Source organism: Pieris brassicae, chromosome 5 (genome assembly GCF_905147105.1).
Source record: "Pieris brassicae chromosome 5, ilPieBrab1.1, whole genome shotgun sequence".
In the NCBI taxonomy this organism is placed as follows: Eukaryota; Metazoa; Arthropoda; class Insecta; order Lepidoptera; family Pieridae; genus Pieris; species Pieris brassicae.
In genome coordinates, this window is record NC_059669.1 from 1397956 (window position 1) to 1417189 (window position 19234).

General features: G+C 34.3%; 1 protein-coding gene across 2 annotated transcripts in view; it reads right to left on the reverse strand.

Annotated features, from left to right (window-relative positions):
- LOC123710373 (tRNA dimethylallyltransferase) overlaps window positions 1-19234 on the reverse strand; it is a 173562-nt gene that overhangs the window by 84997 nt on the left and 69331 nt on the right. For both annotated transcript variants that reach the window (XM_045662213.1, XM_045662212.1), the window contains exons 2-3: window positions 17623-17760; window positions 16107-16489 (exon numbers count right to left, since the gene is read on the reverse strand). In XM_045662213.1, the coding sequence (XP_045518169.1) occupies window positions 16107-16489; window positions 17623-17760 (521 nt within the window). The remainder of the gene's footprint in view (window positions 1-16106; window positions 16490-17622; window positions 17761-19234) is intronic.

A 19234-nucleotide genomic window follows, 5' to 3' on the forward strand; every position in this document is an offset into this window, starting at 1 on the left:
TACGTCAAAAGGTCAAAGGATTTGTTAAGGCCACGAGCGTTTCCTAAACCAACTGCTTATAATACTCTGTGACCTTGCGAATAGTCGTCACGAATAATTGGCACATGGGTCGCATCACGTGTTTGATAACGATTTATCTCGCGTTATCTTTTTTGTATATTGTATAAAAATTCTCTGGCGCCTTCGTTTATCTGTTTAACCAAAAATAGGGCTGACACAGATTCAAAATAGTTACAGTCACAGACTAAGGCAAGGCAAGAATTTTAGAATTTTACTTTCTTTTGTGAATTTACAAACTGCGGAAGCGGCTCCACATAATCCATATAGTGACACCTCCCTGAGACATACAACCTTAAATTTTTTAAGGAAAAAGTATACTCCTGCCTCAAATGGCGGCAACTATTGCTGTGTGTGTGGTGACTGCCCTTTTTGGACGTTCCATAAGCTAGCTAGGCCCCTAATCCAAAAAAAAAAACGGCTCAGGCTTCCCTAACATAGAACTAATTTTAATACCTTTTTCGTTCATATGTTGCTCGCCTAATGTTAAGTGATACCGGATGAACACTCTTAATGCCAGGGCTCATTGTATTTAAGAATTGGTAAGATCATTAAAGCTCCTTCAGTCAAATTGGTTCATGTGTGGACAGCTGGTTCCACAGGGTGGTGCGCGGCAAAAACTGCCTCAAAAACATTCAGTCGTGGAATGTCCACTTTCAAAGAGAGATATAATAATAATTATTTTGGATATTTCAGTTGATGGTTACGTGTGAAAGGAGTCTGTAGTTTTACGTCAGGCGGCCCTTTTGACATATAAAAACTTTGTTATCTTTTCGCTAGAACCGTATTTCAAATTAAATATGGCGGAAGTCTAATATTGAAATGTTTAAGCAATATTAATTAGCTGGAACATTGATAAGTTTTTTCGGCCTAGCGACCGGAATCGTTTAACATAGTTAATCACATGCTAACGAGCCCTTTTGATTAAGGGTCTCTATACACGAGTCGAATATACTACTGCGATTATAGGCCAGAATAAACACTTTAAAAACTTTTATTAAATTATCAAAAAGATAATTATATTTCGAAGTATTTCATAATAACACTTTTACCGAAAGATTGAAGCCTAAACAAAAATTACATTAATGTAACAAAACCTTAAGGTTTTGTAACGGTCTGTTTAATTGGGTTATAATATCTTTCCCTCTCTTTAATCGCCAGTTCATGTCTCAGCGTCGTGGTAATCAAGAAAACATCTAGAGCGGACTATATGCATATATGCGGATATATATACATATGTACAAATAGTCAGTCGCTTCAAGCCTTTTTTTATGTAATAGCAGGCAAACGGGCAAGAGGCTCACCTGATGTGAAGCGATACCGTCGCCCATGGACACTCACATTGCCAGAAGGCTCGCAAGTGCGTTGCCGGCCTTTCAAGAATTGTCTCTCCTCTCAGCCTCTCAGGCTTCGCGTCACTCCACGAGCTATGGAAAGAACTATGGTCGGTATTTCTTAAAGGCTTGCCTTTTAAGGTACGCTCTTTTCTTGTAGGACCCACAGTGCCCGAAGAACGGATGGCTGATAGGGCAAAAAAGTCCTGGACAACCGGGACGTTGGTCTACTGGGAACTAGGTGAATGACCTGGTGAGGGTGAAAGGAGTGCAATGCAAAGCGCGAGGAACCGGTCGTACTGGAAGTTTAGGGGATACGTCTATATCCAGCAATGGACAAAGGCGACGAAAAATAGTCGTCAGTGCGTACGAGTACTTAGGCCGTCATATGCCAAAAAAATGAAGTACCAAATTGTCATTAACTCATTAGTTAAGTCATTGACCTGAAACACTTGTACAATAGTCACGAACTTAAACGGAAATAAAAAAAAAACTAATACGCATTAGGTATTGTTCACTTCAAGGGCGGCGCTGCGAAATACACTTGGAATTCAGACGAGGTAATATGTTAATATTGTCTTAACACAAGTAATACATATTTAGGAGGACTAACAGACATAGTAAAAATATGACAACAGATGGCGTGGCGAGTAACTGTTAGGTCTGGGCCTCAGTTTTCTGTTTAGTGATCATTTGTCAATCTAATACGCAAACGATCAGCCTCCTGTGGTTGATAGGCCGTCGACTTTTTGAGTCTAAGGCATGCCGGTTTCTTCACGATGTTTTCCTTCATCGTTCGCGCCATTGTTAAAAGACTGGAAGTCTGTGCACAGCCGGAGATCTAACTTACAACCTCAGAGATGAGAGTCACGAGAGCACGCTGAAGCCAGAGGTCATGAATGCGCAGTCAGGCAGAATTTTAAGTATCATTAATATCTGTGGACTCAATAATCTAAAAGTATTCTGTAAAGTATATAACGCCTTTAAAATCAGTTAAACAAGTTACGCTTAACTATTTAGTTAAAAGTGTTAAGTTCTTAGGTTCCCAACTTTAAACCCAGTAGTTTTAAAAGTCTATTAAATATGAGAGTATAGTCTCATGAAGTATACGCTCACCAAGAACTGTTCTATGTTTTGTCTCTTTTTGTCAAATTGCGTTAGCGCAACAATGAAAAGAGAATACTGTAGCTAGTAGTAGTAGTAGCAAATAAGGTATTTTAAGGAATCATACCAATATTAAGGGACCATGTGTATTGACATCGTTGATAAAAAAAATGTAATTTTATTTCATTTATACACAAAAAGGTTAGGTTAGGTTAGTTGGGTAAGATTTAAGCTCTAAGCTGCATTAGTAAATTTCACCCTGAACGTATCTAGGCTACATTGTATATTCGTAGTATTTCTTTAAACAATTGGTGGTTGTAACTCCCAAGGCCGGGAGTTAAATCAAATATTATGTGTCACTAGTACAAAAGCTTAGTAAAAAGTTATGAAATTAGTTTAAACATTTACATTGTATAAAGTTTAATCTATTGCCAACAAAAACACCATTTACATTTAAAAACCTTTTGATTACGGCTGTTTAACAATGAAAATATTTGACTTAATGAAACAAGTTACGGCACCTGCTTGGGATTATCGTTGCATAACTTTTAAATGAGCACATTAAGCCATTATACAATCAACCTATCCTCAGTTTATTCATAATTACCAAATTAATTTGATAAGAAGTGCTCAGACTTCATGCGAAACATTATGAGTTGCTATGCCCGGTTAAGTTTTACGACTTCGCCCTTTGAGGAACCATAAAAACATATTTCGCGGTGAACGTTGTCCAGTCACTGGTTACTAACATCCTTATATAATCCTGCGTATGATTAATTCATTAACCACATCATGTGTTATCTACAGTATATGTTATGTGTCTTTGGAGAAGGCCTTCACCTACAGAGTTCTTACTGAATGAAGAATTATAGTTAAGGAAAATCTAACACAAGTAAATTCAGGATAAAAACTAATAATTGTATGTAAGTAAACTGGTTTAATCTAACTTCTTGTTTTATAAGCTGTAAGAAGTGTGCTTTTTATTTTATTATATGTTACAATCTATCTTTATTAACACACAATTATGGTTACAAAAAATTTATTACAATGTAAGATTTTTCTAGTAATTTTTTGCTTTGCAATTGTAAAGCCAAAAATTACTATCAAAATAGCGAATTAGGTATAAACCTAACAACGCTTTATAAAATTCATCAGCCCACTATCGAATATATCATGAGCTGGATAAAATTAAAAATAAATCAGTGACGCTACAACCTTTTTAGGTCTGGGCTTCAGACTTCTGTATCTATTTCATGATAATGTCTTAATCTAATAGGCAAGTAGGTGATCAGGCTTCCGTGCCTGACACACGCGGTCGACTTTTTGGTTGTAAGACATGTCGGTTTCCTCACGATGTTTTCCTTCACCGTTCGAGCGAATGTTAAATGCGCACATAGAAAGAAAGTCTATTGGTGCACAGCCGGGGATCGAATCTCAGGGATGGGAGTCGCTCGCTGAACCCACTAGGCCGTCACTGCTCTCTGATCAAGCTCTACATAAGCTGTGTTAAATAGTAATTACTATTACTATTAAAATAGTAATTACTATTACTATTAAAATAGTATTTTTTCTCTGAAAACTAATTATCTCAATTTTTATTATTAAACATTATGTATTTTAATTACACATTACATAGGGCATAAGAATGTATGAAAGGCTATGCAGAGAAAAGGTTGGGAAACACTCTGATAGACTGTGGGTCTAGAGAGAGTTGACTTGAATATATAAACTTCTTTAAGTCTTATCACAGCAAACGCGGAAAATATTCGGACAGTTAGCAGTCCAATCTTCTTAAATAAATAGATAATTTTAACAACTTTAAACAAATAAAGACAATATTTAAAAGCCTGTGTAATTAAAATAAATCGTATTAACATTGAAATACGTGTTTTAAGTTCATATGAACATAACAAATCGTTGGCATTATCGCAAAATTGTTGTTCGACCACACACAATGTTGCAACTTATTGAGGATATACAGCGTATTGCTTTTAAAGTTCTTTGTATGTATCATCGACAAGTTTTTTTGTCTGTGATTGTATAGTTTTAAATCATTAACGGATTTTTAAATATACTAATACATTTTCCCATATCACCGCAGGCACATTGTATTTAATCATAAATACTAATCGATCGGAGAAAAAATGATATGGGGTTCCGATCAACGACACTGAAGGAAACTAGGATATTATGATAACAAAACTAAGCTTGGTTTAACAAATTTAAACGGGCTTTTATTATTATTATTACTAATTCATTATTTTTTTAGTGAAAACAGTCTTATTGTATCAGTTTTTATCAAGTATAATCCGATAAAAACATGTAATTTCTTATCCACTTTCGTAGCGTCCCTTTGCCATCACGATCCTAATATAAAGTTGCCTTAACTTATCAATAGTTATCCATTATATGTAAGTTTCAAGTCGGTTTCATCAAAGTATCACAAGGGTCCTATTTGCCCCAATTCCACATGGAACAAGTATGTTATTAACTACAGAATCAAGTAGGAAGCCAAATATTATAGATAACATTGCAGTATCACAGTCTATGACATTAAAATTTTGAAAGTCGAATTATAACCAATATTAATTATGTCATTTGTCAATAAAATTAAATATGTTTGAAAGCCCTATTAACGCACAAGGGGATTTAGAAATTTTATCATTTTTCAATGCCGAATTTTGCAATCACGCAAGTTTTATGATTATAAATAGGTTTTCGTGATAAGATATTTTAGAAATCGACATCTTTATCATAATTTATATGTAGTTTCAAATATTATTAACAAGTTAACGCGTTAACAAATTACATTATCTGTGACCCACAAAAGCGCGGGTTATCGAGATGACGCGAAATATCATTGGTGGGAAGGTCAATGTTGAGTGAATTACTGTCAAAATACCAATAGTTATACAGAATATATTAAGTTTCTACGTAATCTGTTCTCGTCAAATTTGGCTTGACAACATGTTTTAAGAATTTTTATTGCCATCTTCACAGATACTTTAAAATAAATTCATTCGACATCTTGTGTTGTCAATTTATTGTTCGGTCATGTAATGTTAAATATTATTTAGTTAACACATAATGTTACTAATAATAATAATTACTGTTGGCGTAATCAAATAAGAAAATCAAAGACTCCCCCTAACCCCCCCACTACTTACGTAATACTTGAACGGCATACGCACATCGGCAAATAATGCTTCTATTACAATGTGATTTTATAAAGTTTTAACACAAAATCATATTAATTAACGAGAATATATTTAAGATAAGAAACGACAGCCATTGTATCGTTTAAAAAAGAAAATAATTTGTTTTTCTTTACTATAAATCGATTTTTTTTAACAAAATCATCTCGTCATACTGCTTACTTCACAGCCTAAATATTCACTGATTACGAGTAGGTATAAAATCTCCGACATTTTATGAATGGAGATTGTGAATGAATGACGAGTCAAGATGGCTGACAAATGGCGCCAACGGCGATTCATATAAATCGTTAACGTCATATTAAGTCTTAACGACAAGCTGATCTTAGGTTTTGTTATTGAAACGTATGGCTGTTTGTTATTAAATAATATTTGTTTTGTAATAGGAACCATTTGTTTTTGACATTATTATTTTTAAATGCTATTTGCCAAAGCTTAGACAAAATCGTCTATGTTATCTTTAGAGGCAGCTGTAAACTCGTACTTTTTGTATTGCTTTTGTATTGTATATTAATGGAAGAAAACAAAATAATATTTTATATATTTTAGTAAGTTTTACCTAATTCTATGTATATAATATATATACAGTCAAAACCGTTTACGACCATATCGTTTAGAACAACATACCGGTATTGACCAAAATCAAATATCCTGGCTAAATGGCTATCGTTTTTTACGGCCAAATATGAGTAGTGCCTTCGATGTCGTTATAACAGGTTTTGACTGTATATATATATTTAAATAAATAGTAAATCAGTGGCGCTCCAACCTTTTAATTACCATTTATCAATCTAATAGGCAAATATCTGATCAGCCTCCCGTCACACACGCCGATTTTCTTCAAAGTTCAAGCGAATGTTAAATGCGCACATAGAAAAAAAACATAGGTGCACAGCCGAGGATCGAACCTATGACCTCAGGGATGAGAGTCGCACGCTGAAGCCACTAGGCCAACACCGATGTTATATCTTAATAATGACATTATTCTTGAATAAATACAGCATAGATCTTGATTACTTTCTCCAAGTCCTCAACAGATGGAGATAAATCACACAATGGCCACATTCCAGTACCGATTGTGGTCCAGTTGGAATGCTTCAAATAATTGTCTAAATTATTAGACCATTAGTGTAGGCCATTACAGCTCCTTATTATAGAAGGAAACTGCGATACGACTTAGAATTGTTCAGATACCAGCCGTACTCACAGTTACCTATTATCTCTAATGATACATTAAAAGTTATATCGATGAGTGCAATCAAATTATATTATTTTTCTATCTTGAAATAAGTAACCGTTAACACTCCATGAATTAAGTAGAGAAAGTAGAAGAAAGAAAGAGAAGTAAATAAGACTTCTGATTTCTTTTAATAAAAGTGTCACTGGTTTTTATTGCAGAACATGAAACCTTTTTGTTTGACCTACGTTGAATTTGATGATGAATAATGATTGGCCCTCTGCCTCCGAAAGTTACGCGTGGGCAGCAGGGGTGTGTGGGCCTCAAGCTACACCAGAGTCTCAGCTATTCAGAGACCACCTCGGGTTGTTCCTACGCCGCGTTACAGACGCTCTGGGGTTGCTCTTGCATTCTACAGTGGCCTCAACGGCACAACTACTACGCTCAGGAATGCTCGTAGTATACTAGTAACATTAATTAAAGACGACTTGTTTAAGCTACCGCGGAATATGCTTAATTAGATTTAAGCGTATTAACTGAAACTTTTTGTATATATTACTAGATGACGCGACGACAGCTATGAAACACAAATTCCTTCTTGCATCTATGACAAATAAGTGTCAATTTTTTCTTTCTAAAAGACAAAAGATACCCAATACATCCTAGGAACAGTTTTATTGGAAAATTCAATTGTCGGCTTTAGAATATTTCTTAACTTATTATTTATGTTTTATTACTTCCCTGAACTTCCACAAATATTTTAAGTTCATAATTAGCCAAATCGGTGCAGCCATGTTTCAGCGAGACGAACGAACAGCATCTCATTTATATTTATAAGATGTACTTCATCTTTGGCTATAACTTTAGTATTTTGTTATATATAATTTATGTTAGCTGTATGAACAAATAAATTAAATTACAAATATACATTTACAATATTAAGACATACATAGTAATAATAATCATTTAAAATTAAAAATAAAACAAATTGAATAAGTTTAGACCCTGTGGCAGTCTCTTTAACGCTGGCAGCATTTTCTTGTTGTATTGCGATACTTATTCATTGAGCGAGGGAAGCACCAGATCTGTGGTCACCAGGCACCAACTTAAATCTTCAATTAGCTCCTGTGCAACTGAAACCAACGGCCAAAGAGCCTCCCCTCTAAAGGTAATTAATAATATTACCTTAAAAAATTTGGTTCTCAAGACTTTTCGTAATATGATGACGACGTATGTAAATACTTTTATAATTAAAATTTACCTAAACGTGTTCAAGTCAATTTACAAAGCATTTTTCAGAAGATGTCTGACGAACAAATATTGGCCAACAAGGCGCCATTGTGCGATATCCTCATGTATGTTAAATATATATTTTTTTGTTTGTTTACTCATTCAACATAGATATGTATTTCATAAAAAATAAATATAAACTGTGTAAAATGTTTATTCACTGTTTAATGTGCTTTAATCCGGTTAAAAAAAAGGTTTTCTTTCAATGTCTTTCATAGCTTTTTATGAAACATGTCCCATACTTTAATAGTCGATTTACGAGTTAATATATATGTATATCTAAAAAGAGATCGCAAAATATGATGCTAAGCTTATAACTCGAAAACGTCTGGACCATGTCGGATTTTTAAAAAAAATTACTCTTTGAATTATAGGAATTATAGGATAACTAAGGATCTTCCCAGAGCGTACACACTCGCTTGCCTTGTGGCATCAGGTGAATCTCCTGCCCGTTTGTTTCCTGTTCTATATATATATAAGCTATGAGAAAATGGGTAACTATTGCTCTCAGCGGCCAATTTAGAATTCTAAATATCAAATTGTCAATTGTCAATGTCCGCCAAATTTGCTATCAAGATACTAACAAGATTTGTAACATCCTGTATAATTAGTAATATAATTCGGAGTCGGCCAGAGATCGCACAATTGTTCGCGTTTCCTTATTGGTGAGGTCATATGTCGTGCGATGTTATGGGCTAAGGGCAAACACATGTTCGCACGGTCACGTGTTGGATGGGGTGAGAACGGTGTTGTTAATATTTAGGTTAATCATATGTATATGTAATGGACAGCAGTTTTGGACCTAGTGGCTTCAGCGTGCGACTCTCATCCCTGAGTTCGTAGGTTCGATTACCGGCTGTGCACCAATGTGCGCATTTAACATTCGCTCGAACGGTGAAGCAAAACATCGTGAGGAAACCGGCTTGCCTTAGACCCAAAAAGTCGACGGCGTACGTCAGACTCCGGCTGATCACCTACTTGCCTATTAGACTGACAACTGATTACGAAACATCTACAGAAATCTGAGGCCCAGACCTAAAAAGGTTGTAGCGCCACTGATTTATTTGTATATGTAACTTTTTATAATAATGGTGACTTGACCAAGTCCTGGACCATACAAGTCTACCAGAACTACGTTATATTTCAATCCCAGACAATCAACAAATTGGTTGGATTCGAGAGTGCGTTGCCGGCCTTTTAAGAATTTATACGTTTTTAAAGGAATTCGAATTGGAAATACTTCAGTGGGCAGCTGGTTCCACATAGTGATGGTGCGCGACAAAAACGATCCTGTACCTAATTTTTGAATTGTTAAAAAAAATTACGAGAATACTCCTACAACGCGATTAACTATAACGCGGTCCGGATTCTAGGGCGACTACTGTAATACCAATTTGGGCATACAATAAAATCCCTTATAAGCAATAATGAATTCATGACGATATTTCATTCGTAATTTGATTACGAATCATAGATGAAGTAGGTCAAACCCATTATGTAAGTAAAGCTGCCCACTGAAGTATTACCGAAATAATTCGGCTTAGGGTCCTTCAAGAAAGCCTACCAATTCTTAAAAGGCCCGCAACGCACTCGCGAGCTCTCTGGCAGTAAGTGTCTATGGGCGGTGGTATCACTTCAGGTGAGCCTCCTACCAGCACTGCTATCAGCTGTCATTGCGAACAAAATTGTGTACGGCAACAGAAAAATAGGCCGTTTAAAAATTTTAGTCGAATTACACCGTTTTAATATTATCCGTCTCTTTTTATCTCAGCGTACACACAATATGAGAGAATGAGACGAAAGATTACCCAAGTGCAGTGTATGAATTAGGAGATTAATGTACAGATGTTATATGACTTTTATATTAACTTTTTAACCTAACACATCTGTCTCTTTTCATCACAACGGAAACATTATGAGACAGAAAGAGACAAAAGATGATAATAGCGCAGAATATGAATGAGTACCTGATTATTTCTAATCTCGTCATAATATTAGGAATTGCATTTATTAACATTTCCATACTTTGCAAAATATATCAAATTCTCTTCAACTGTATTGCGATGTCCATAGCCATTTTAGTTGTATAATAAACCCACCAGTTTCTTATTTCCGTCAGTTGCTATGTTGCTAAGTGGATCAAGGCGAGCCTCCCCTAGGGTTGTCAGTTTAATTTTTGATTTAAATTAACCGGTCTTTTAGAAAGTTTTAATATATGTAGATTGACTAAAGATTACGATATTCAATACAGTTCTAGTTTACAAATAAATTGTAAATTTTCAAATTATTTTCGGTTTTATAAGTGTTTGTGAATCTGTCCATCGATAAATGTTTTATTGTGTTTCATATGATAGTTTAAATACATTTACTGAATATTAATATTTAACATTCATTTTTTTATTCAGGTATGTATGTTTGTGTACTGTAAAAAATAACTTTAACTGTTTTTCCTAGTATTTGTTAAAAAAAAATCGTAGCGAACATTTATATTTTTTTTATGTAAAGTTGTCCAGTACGTACATTTATTTAATAAAAGCACAGATGTATGAAAAATGTCCATTTCACTGTTTAAGTATGTTTGAATTGCTGTGCTTTGTGCCATTAGTCTAAGTAATTGTATGTCTTATGTAGTTTAGAGTTTCTTGCTCACTTTATCTATTTTTCACAGTGATGGCCAGTTTCCCTCTCCCCCCTTTTTTAAATTTAATCATTATAATTGTACTGAATTACTGTAATTGAAGTGAAAATAAATAATATTATCGAGTGACAGCTACACAAAACATTTTGTTGAAATTGAATATTTTTGTACTGCTTAAAATTATGCCAGCCCTAGTTATGGGAACATTCCGCCTATATCCGGAGTACTCCCTAGTTTATGTTCATAATAAGGGAAAAATTATAATATTTGTTATTTCTTCTGACAACTTCAATGCAAATTTTCTTCATAAAATAACTTCTGAACAATGACAGAAAATCCGAATAACAATGAATCGCAAAATATCGCTAAGCGCAAAACTAGAAGACGGCTGGACCGAGTAATCGTATTCCTTGAACTCCGACAAAGGTTTTTTATGGAGACAGAGTTGTTTGTATGTAGCTAATAAAAAGCTCACAAAGCAATGGAAAAAAGCATGCTGAGCAAAAGACAATTAGACAACCAATGAAACACAGTCATAAGAGCTAGAACAGAAGTGACTGACATTCTCACTAAGATGAAATGGAGACCAAATGAAATGAAGATGGACAGGACATATGCTACGGAGCCCCCATGAAAAATAGAGCAAAATATTGATGGCATGGTACCCTAGAGACCGAAGACGAAGAAGAGGCCGACGACGCAAAAGATCCCATCTTTGATGAACTGAAATTAACAGTTGCCTACAACTGTGAACATTGGAAAGGGTTAAAGGAAGCCTTTGGCAAGAGACACACTGTAAAGCACGTGAAACGTCGGAAAATTTAAAATTATGTAAAATAATTATAAGTTTATAATAAAAATAACTTTAATCCGGTTAAAAAAATTTTTCCTTTCAATGTGTAAAAGCTATGTTAACCAAAGACAATACTATATATTGAAGATCACAGATTACAGTTTTTTCGAATATAAAGCCTATTATTATTATATAAAGACAAAGTCAAAAATTTGATTTATTTTTCTATGGTTTTCTTAGACAGTCCCTGTGGAAGATTGTGTAAATTGTATCCTATGATGTGGAATTAACGGAAACTTTGGACTCTTCATCACGGACAAGATACAGCAATCTGAGGCCCGGACCATAAAAGGTTGTAACATCATTGTTTTGTTTTGAGTTTTAATAATAAATGTCAATTAATTATTAACATAAAGATATCATTTCCTAATTCGCAAGTCATGCTCAAACCATCCAAACCAAACATCATCTACGCTCGCTAAAACAGCTCGAACGAACTGTCAGCCCAACAGCGACATTCTAGTAAAAATCCCTGTTTATTATTAGCAACACAATACAATTAATGTTACTTTGGGAATCGAATTTCAGACCGTTATGTCATACGACAAAATACTGTAAGATTCTCAGTAACGTTTCCGGTTGAATTTTATCGTTGTGCGAGTCTATATAAAAAAAAAACAAAGAAAATTCCATTGCCAAGAGGCCAAGCCAAGTAAGGGAAAAACGTGTTACCAAAAATTATTCACAAATTGTAATGTGACCATTTATTCACGACACGGCACACACACAGACACACTCACGTCTGTATTATAATCGTACGATAAATAATTCGGGGTTTATCAAAGGGGCCACGTTCTTGATATCATTATGGTGACCATAAATCATTGTGAAGATAGATAAAAATATCATTAACTTATAAGATTCTTAAATTTTTAATATTTTATTTTTGCTCTAAACATCACACACTATCAGGACAATCAGATACTTAGGAAAATATGTTATAGAAAGGAAAATGAGATGAGAACTTAAGAAGGAGCAGAGCTAACCATCCATCTTCATCCATGGAACTTCCTCACAATCGAGTAGCCAGCAATATCGCAGCACAACTCACGAGAGCAATGTAACTGTAATGTACAATGAAAATCCATAATAATATAGGAATAAATAAAATAATTATCACAGCCTGGTTTCTAAAACGACTCGGCGACTCCATGGAGTTGCTGAAAATGTCTACTGAGTCTATTTTAATCACAGTTTTGTAAAGTGATACCGTCACACTCTTTCATACACACTCTCAATGCCAGAGGGCTCCCAAGTGCATTGCCAGTCTAAGAGTTAGTACCTGACTGATGTTTATGTTGGTAGTTATTAGCGCAGAGTTGCGTAGGTGGCAAGGGTCAGCAACACACCCGCTAGCCCCTGCAGGTGTCTATTGGCGGCGGTTATCACTTTATTCAATGTCTGCTTGAATTATAAAATAAATATTAATCTAGGTTTAGTTATGTTTAGTTCACTAGAAACTTAGGCCATATCTATTAATCTTTAATAAATCGTGTGTACTAGTTCTAGTACGTATAAACCGCTTAACGTGTAGACAACCTACGATCGCGTCGGATAGTAAAGCCAAGGTCAAACTTTACGCACACTGACAAACTATGAAATCCTTGACGTCGGTCAGAGACCCGCGGAAGTCGAATCGGCCAGCTAATTCTGACCCACGAACACCCGTACATATTCCCCTAAAAAGCCATTTTCGCAATACGCCCAATTGAGCTATGGCTCTTGCTGACTGGTCGCGGTTTTATGTCATCATGTCAGCTGGCCTTCAATTTTGATGTTTATGTAAATCACGTGGTACCATTCTATAAGATATGCTAATACTGCTTTGTACTTTATTGCCGGGTAAAATATGTTTAAAAATACTTAATTGAGACCCGCCATCGCTTCATATAAAACTATCGAATTGAAACATAAACAAGAATGTCATGTTTAAAGAATACCTGGTATCGCTGGTCGTGTCGGTATGTCGTAGGGCACTATTTTGACATTTTCGTACGTTTTATGAATCGCTTTTCCAAACGTACGCCTCTAGAAAGTCATTACGTACATTTAGAAGTCTTTAAAACTAATATTAAGTTGAGATAAGCAGATTTTTTTACGTCTGATCATCTTTAAAGACTTCTTTGGCTGGCACATCGTTGGATATAAATTTGTCTTCCTTCACCTTACGAACTTTAGAAAAATTCCGTTGTTTAGAACGCAAGAACATATTGTTATACTGCCCATCATCGATATCATCTAATAAAGAACAAAATCTAATGCCTAAGTATTCAAATTTAAATTAAATGTCAGCCATTTTCTATCTACTATTGTCCATATCATATTCAGTTGATTCCGAAACCCATAAATAATATTCTGTTCATAATTAATAGTTGCGAATACGGTAAAGTATTGTATGGAAGCCAGGAATTAAGACCCAATAACAGTCAGTCAGGCTCTGAAGGCTGTTTACCTTGACTATAAAGTAAAATCAAGGAACCAATTGAAATCTGGGACCAAGGCCAGTAATGCTTATTTACCTACAAATATAGTATTAGAGAGTGTTGGTCTAGTGGCTTTAGCGTGGACTCTCATCCCTGAAGTTGTAGGTTCGATCCGCGTCTGTGCACCAATGCTTTTTCTTTCTATGTGCGTATTTAAAATTCGCTCGAACGGTGAAGAAAAACATCGTGATGAAACTGACATATCTTAGTCCCAAAAAGTCGATGACGTGTGTCAGGCGAGGAGGTTGATCAACTTCTTGCATATTAGATTGAAAAATGTAAATTAATCTTATAGTGACAAATATTTATTAATCATAAAATACTTACTGACCTTAAACAGATGGGACATCTGTCGAAATATTAACTTTAACATATTTGTTCTAAAGTTTTAACAATGAAGAATTATATTTAAAACTGCTCTCGCGAACTTCGTTTTGACATGAAATGATTTTACTTAGGATACCTTTTTAGCAGCTACATTCCAACATGGTTCTATGCCACAGAGACTATTCTCTTTTCGGAATAAAAACTAAAAGGCACAATTTTTCTCTCCATAAAACCTTCCTCAGAATTAAAAATATTGGAATTTGTTCAGCCGTCCTCGAATTTTGAACTTAGCAACATATTTTGTGATTCATTTTTCTTTATCTCTAAACTGTTTCCTTTCGTACATAATGCACATGTGAAATGTCAACGCAGCGACAGCCAAAGACAAAAAAGCTGCTGAATTAGTTGTTACTTTTTAGTGAATACATAAAAAATCTTGTAAATAACGATATAAAACATAAATTTTCCGACTACACGATTATTCAAAAACGCGTTCTTCGAACTAAAGCCAAGGGAATTAATTTTGTTCCAATCATGCTGACAATTTGATATTCGCATGTAGTGAGCACTGTTGCCACTCACGAATTATCATAAGTACTATTCATTATGACGATAGCTAACATATAAACATGATTTCTTAATAATAATACTGCCAGCGCTTGGACTTCGCCATCATCTATTTGATTTTTGGTTATCTTTCTCTTCGGGTCTGAGAATGTCGCGATCTTTCCCTCACCGTACGAACAAGTATCAATTGACAAAGATGCCCACGATCGGGGCAGATACACTTCCTCGCCTAATCCGTTAAGGTTACAGAGGAACACCGGTGTTAAGTTGCCGAATCTGGGTCACACTCCCGAACCTTCTCCGTGTCCTCTTACAGTAAGGACAGCCTCACATAGCATTTGACAACGTTCGATGGGTCAGTGTTACACGGCTAGACTAGGTTACCGGTTAACTGAGATTTAAGACTAAAATATTATTTTTGTCAAGATATATCGATATATCGATTACATAACAGCTACCAATATTTAAAATCAAACGATTAAAAGTCAGCTTGATTTAATGTTTCCTGTGATAGCCGTTAGAAAACAGAAACTCCAATTTCAAGAATATTTAGTATATCTCGAACGCACAGGAAATGTTAAGGGTTACTACGGCATGAGATAAGCTGTTGAAGCAGCCCTTATTACAAGGCAATAAGAGTTATTATTTTCAAATGATATGTCCATTCATAAAAGTGATTGAATGAATTGTTTTTATGTAAATCGTTTAATGATTAGGACATGTTTGTCGAATGTTTGTTTATTGGAAACCGGGTTTCATTTAGGAGTGTTTGAGGTAATGTATGAGGAATTGATCAAATTTTAAATTTATATAGACAAATGTTCAGTTAATTATTCAATACCAGTTTTTGTAATATTGGGAACAAGAATACTAAACAAATTATTTTGTTTAATATACAAAGACATAACCACATTAAAAATATGTAACCTTATTATGAACTAGAACCCAAAGTTTCAGTCTTTCCTCATTTGTCACACACGTGAGTAGGAATATCCATGGGATCACATTATATTAGGAGTTTAATTAAAACCAACTCTTGTTTAGTACATTTTGTCACTTACCTTAACACTTTCCGCCTGTTGTTCGGATGTAGACGAGCTGCCATCTTCGGATCTATTGCTTTTAATCTTGCATGGATCTCCTCATTTGACAATTTCGCTTCGTTATCAACATCTTCTTTTATTTTATCTCTGTTCACATCAAAATCTTTTTTTATATCCTTAGATTCTGGAGTGCTGTTTGAAGCTTCAGATTCTATAGCTTGTTTTTTATTAGTTTCTATCTCTTCATCTGCGAAATCCCTTTTCCTTTTACTTTGATCCCATAGCAACGCATTGGTATCATTCATATCCTCCACTAGGATTTTGTAAATTATAGATTCTATATAATAGTTTGTACCACCCACTATTATTGGTACTTTATTTTCCTTAGTTAATTCATCGATCTGAATAAAAGTTAAGAATATATTTGTAGTAATAGATAATCTTAATCTAAAGTACGAAATAGAAAATATTAATAATTTTCCTAATAGGAATCTAGTATAAATAAAAATAAAAAATAAATAAAATATGTTTATTCATTTTAAGTTCAATTTCATTACAATGTGTAAGATTTGGGAACCCTTTTAAGTAAAAAAATATACCTGTGTCAGGGTTTCCAGCTCTTTCATAACAAACTTAGTTATACATCCCTTAAAATATTTAATTTATATATAATTTAGTTACATCTTCTATTAACTTTTTTTCTTTTTTTGTTATTGATTGATTAACTGTTATCAACACACTGGAGTGCATAAGTGAGTGTGTGAGTGCAAATGTGTAAGTGAGTGAGTGAGTATTACAGTATACCAGCTATCAATAATCCAAAGACAGTTAAGGTGTAAGGTACCTGCTACTCATAAAAGCTTAATCGGATTAAGTGGTGAATGGCCCGCAGTAATTAATGACTTGGAGGCCGGAGCTGTCAAACCTAATAAAAATTGTGTTGCCAATTAGTTGCTAGAGGATTATCATGTGTACTTCCAGATTGTATCGGCGGTAATTTAGTGGATTGATCTCATAGTTTAACACGGGCTAATGATACCTTATAGGTACAAACTATATATTAAAACAAAAATAGTAGAAGAAAAAGCCATCTATTGACAAATGTATAAAATCTAGTATTTGAGGAACAAAAAATTACTACATGTTACTAAGCGTTTCATTTGGGTGTACACAAGCGTATTTGTACAGCAGTGAAGCAGCCCTGGTATGTCCCACTAATAGAATTAACGACGTATTGTTCTCAATTAATGACAATATTTGATTTTGTCAATTTGTACAAATGCGACAATTATCTGAGTTGTGAAAGATCCAAGTATCTCTTTAATGGGATAGTAGGAAGTGTAGAGTTTCTGTGATTTGAAAAAAATCGCCTATAAACAAAAATCGCCTATAAACAAAAATTCCATATTAAAGGAAAATAAATTCTATGTTTCACGACAATCATAACATTTCCTATTCATTATTAAGAAACAAAACCCAGTACGTATACTTGGTTATTTTTTTCTTAAATGTTGGTTTAGATTAGTAAGGATACAATTTTCAATGCTCTATTTCTGAAATCCACAACAGTGAAGTTCTGGTGTGGTTCTAGAATATCCAAAAGATGGTGCGGAACCAGCTGCCGTTCCTGGAGGGTTGCTTTTGCTGTAACAATATCCAGTCCTTTGTATATCTGAAACAATAACCATATGTTACATTTAAACAAAGGGCAAAGAAAAAACGTTACTAATAATTGTGTGGTGTCAGTTATCTCTTCCAAATATCAGATTTTGTAGATAGGTAAAGTGGAATCTGAATTCAATTCTTAAAACCATAACTATATAATTGATCAACTTATCAAGCCTTTGAGTCGCAAAATTAATATATAATCTAAATTACATAAAGCACAGACTACTATGTGATATATTGTAATTTTATCAAACTGACATGAAAGTAAAGAGTGCATATCATATGTCTTTCCTATAGGGAACAATAATCTCACTGACCTGAACGGCCTGACAATTTAGATATAACATGTATATACATTTGCATGATATATGAACAGATTATGAAACCAAAAGAAAAAATTCAATAAAGCCAGAAATCCAGGGAATACAAATATCCACATCACAAAAGCGCGTGAGCGGTAATAAGCTAAAAAATATATCAAAAGACAAAGCGTGGCCCATTCCTCACAAAGCCAGTTAAATAAGTCAATGTGTCGATTATGCAAATATAGGTAAAATGTATGAAATGTATGTAACAGGGGCGGATGAGAGGCTTCTGAATAATGCTAGTGGCGTATATGAATATTCATTTCGCTATACAATAAATGGGAGATTAAGTGGAAATATTTATTTTAGGACTAAAGGACTGATTTATTTCCAATTTGTCACACCCGTGTAACGCCAACGATTTTCTCTGTATCGCTTTATTAGTCACGCATCAACCAGGTGCTATATTTTGTGTCTCTTAACCTCATAATTCTGTATCTTCAATTATTTTCTCCATTCAAAAAGTCTTCTAAGGAAAAATAACGACGAATGGGCGAACCACAGCTTAGATTCAAAACAAAATTTATAAATAATATATAATCTAGGTTTAAATCAAAAGATCTTGAAGACCCAGCATCACCTGAAACGTCTAGGATTCATAATTGTAGTAAAGTGTTTGTTTAATACCGCTTTACATGATGAGTGCAACATAATTTAGATTTTGGCTTATTAGATACAACGCCTGTATCATTTAAAAGTCACGCATTATCTTATTTACGCAGACAACCGAATGATATTTTAAAAATTCTATTATCTGGGGTCGCAGGTCGCCGATTGGAGCAATGCGGACCCTTCCGTCATCCAAGATCAAAAAAGTCACCTTGTTCAATGCATAAGATACCAATATTAATATACTTAAAGCTGTAATTGTTATACATAAATTAAGATTAATTCTATTAGAAATGTTAAAGGAATGTTATTGTAGATATACCTGTCGGAGGAATGGCGCTGGTATTGTGCCATTGTAATCATAATTTAATATCATCAAAGTCAAATTACTTCAAAATCGATATATGGTTTATTTGATTTGCTAATATTAATAGAACTACAAATTAACAGACTCTTTGATAGTAATAATAACTTCAGTCATTACTATTATCGACCATTGTCTAT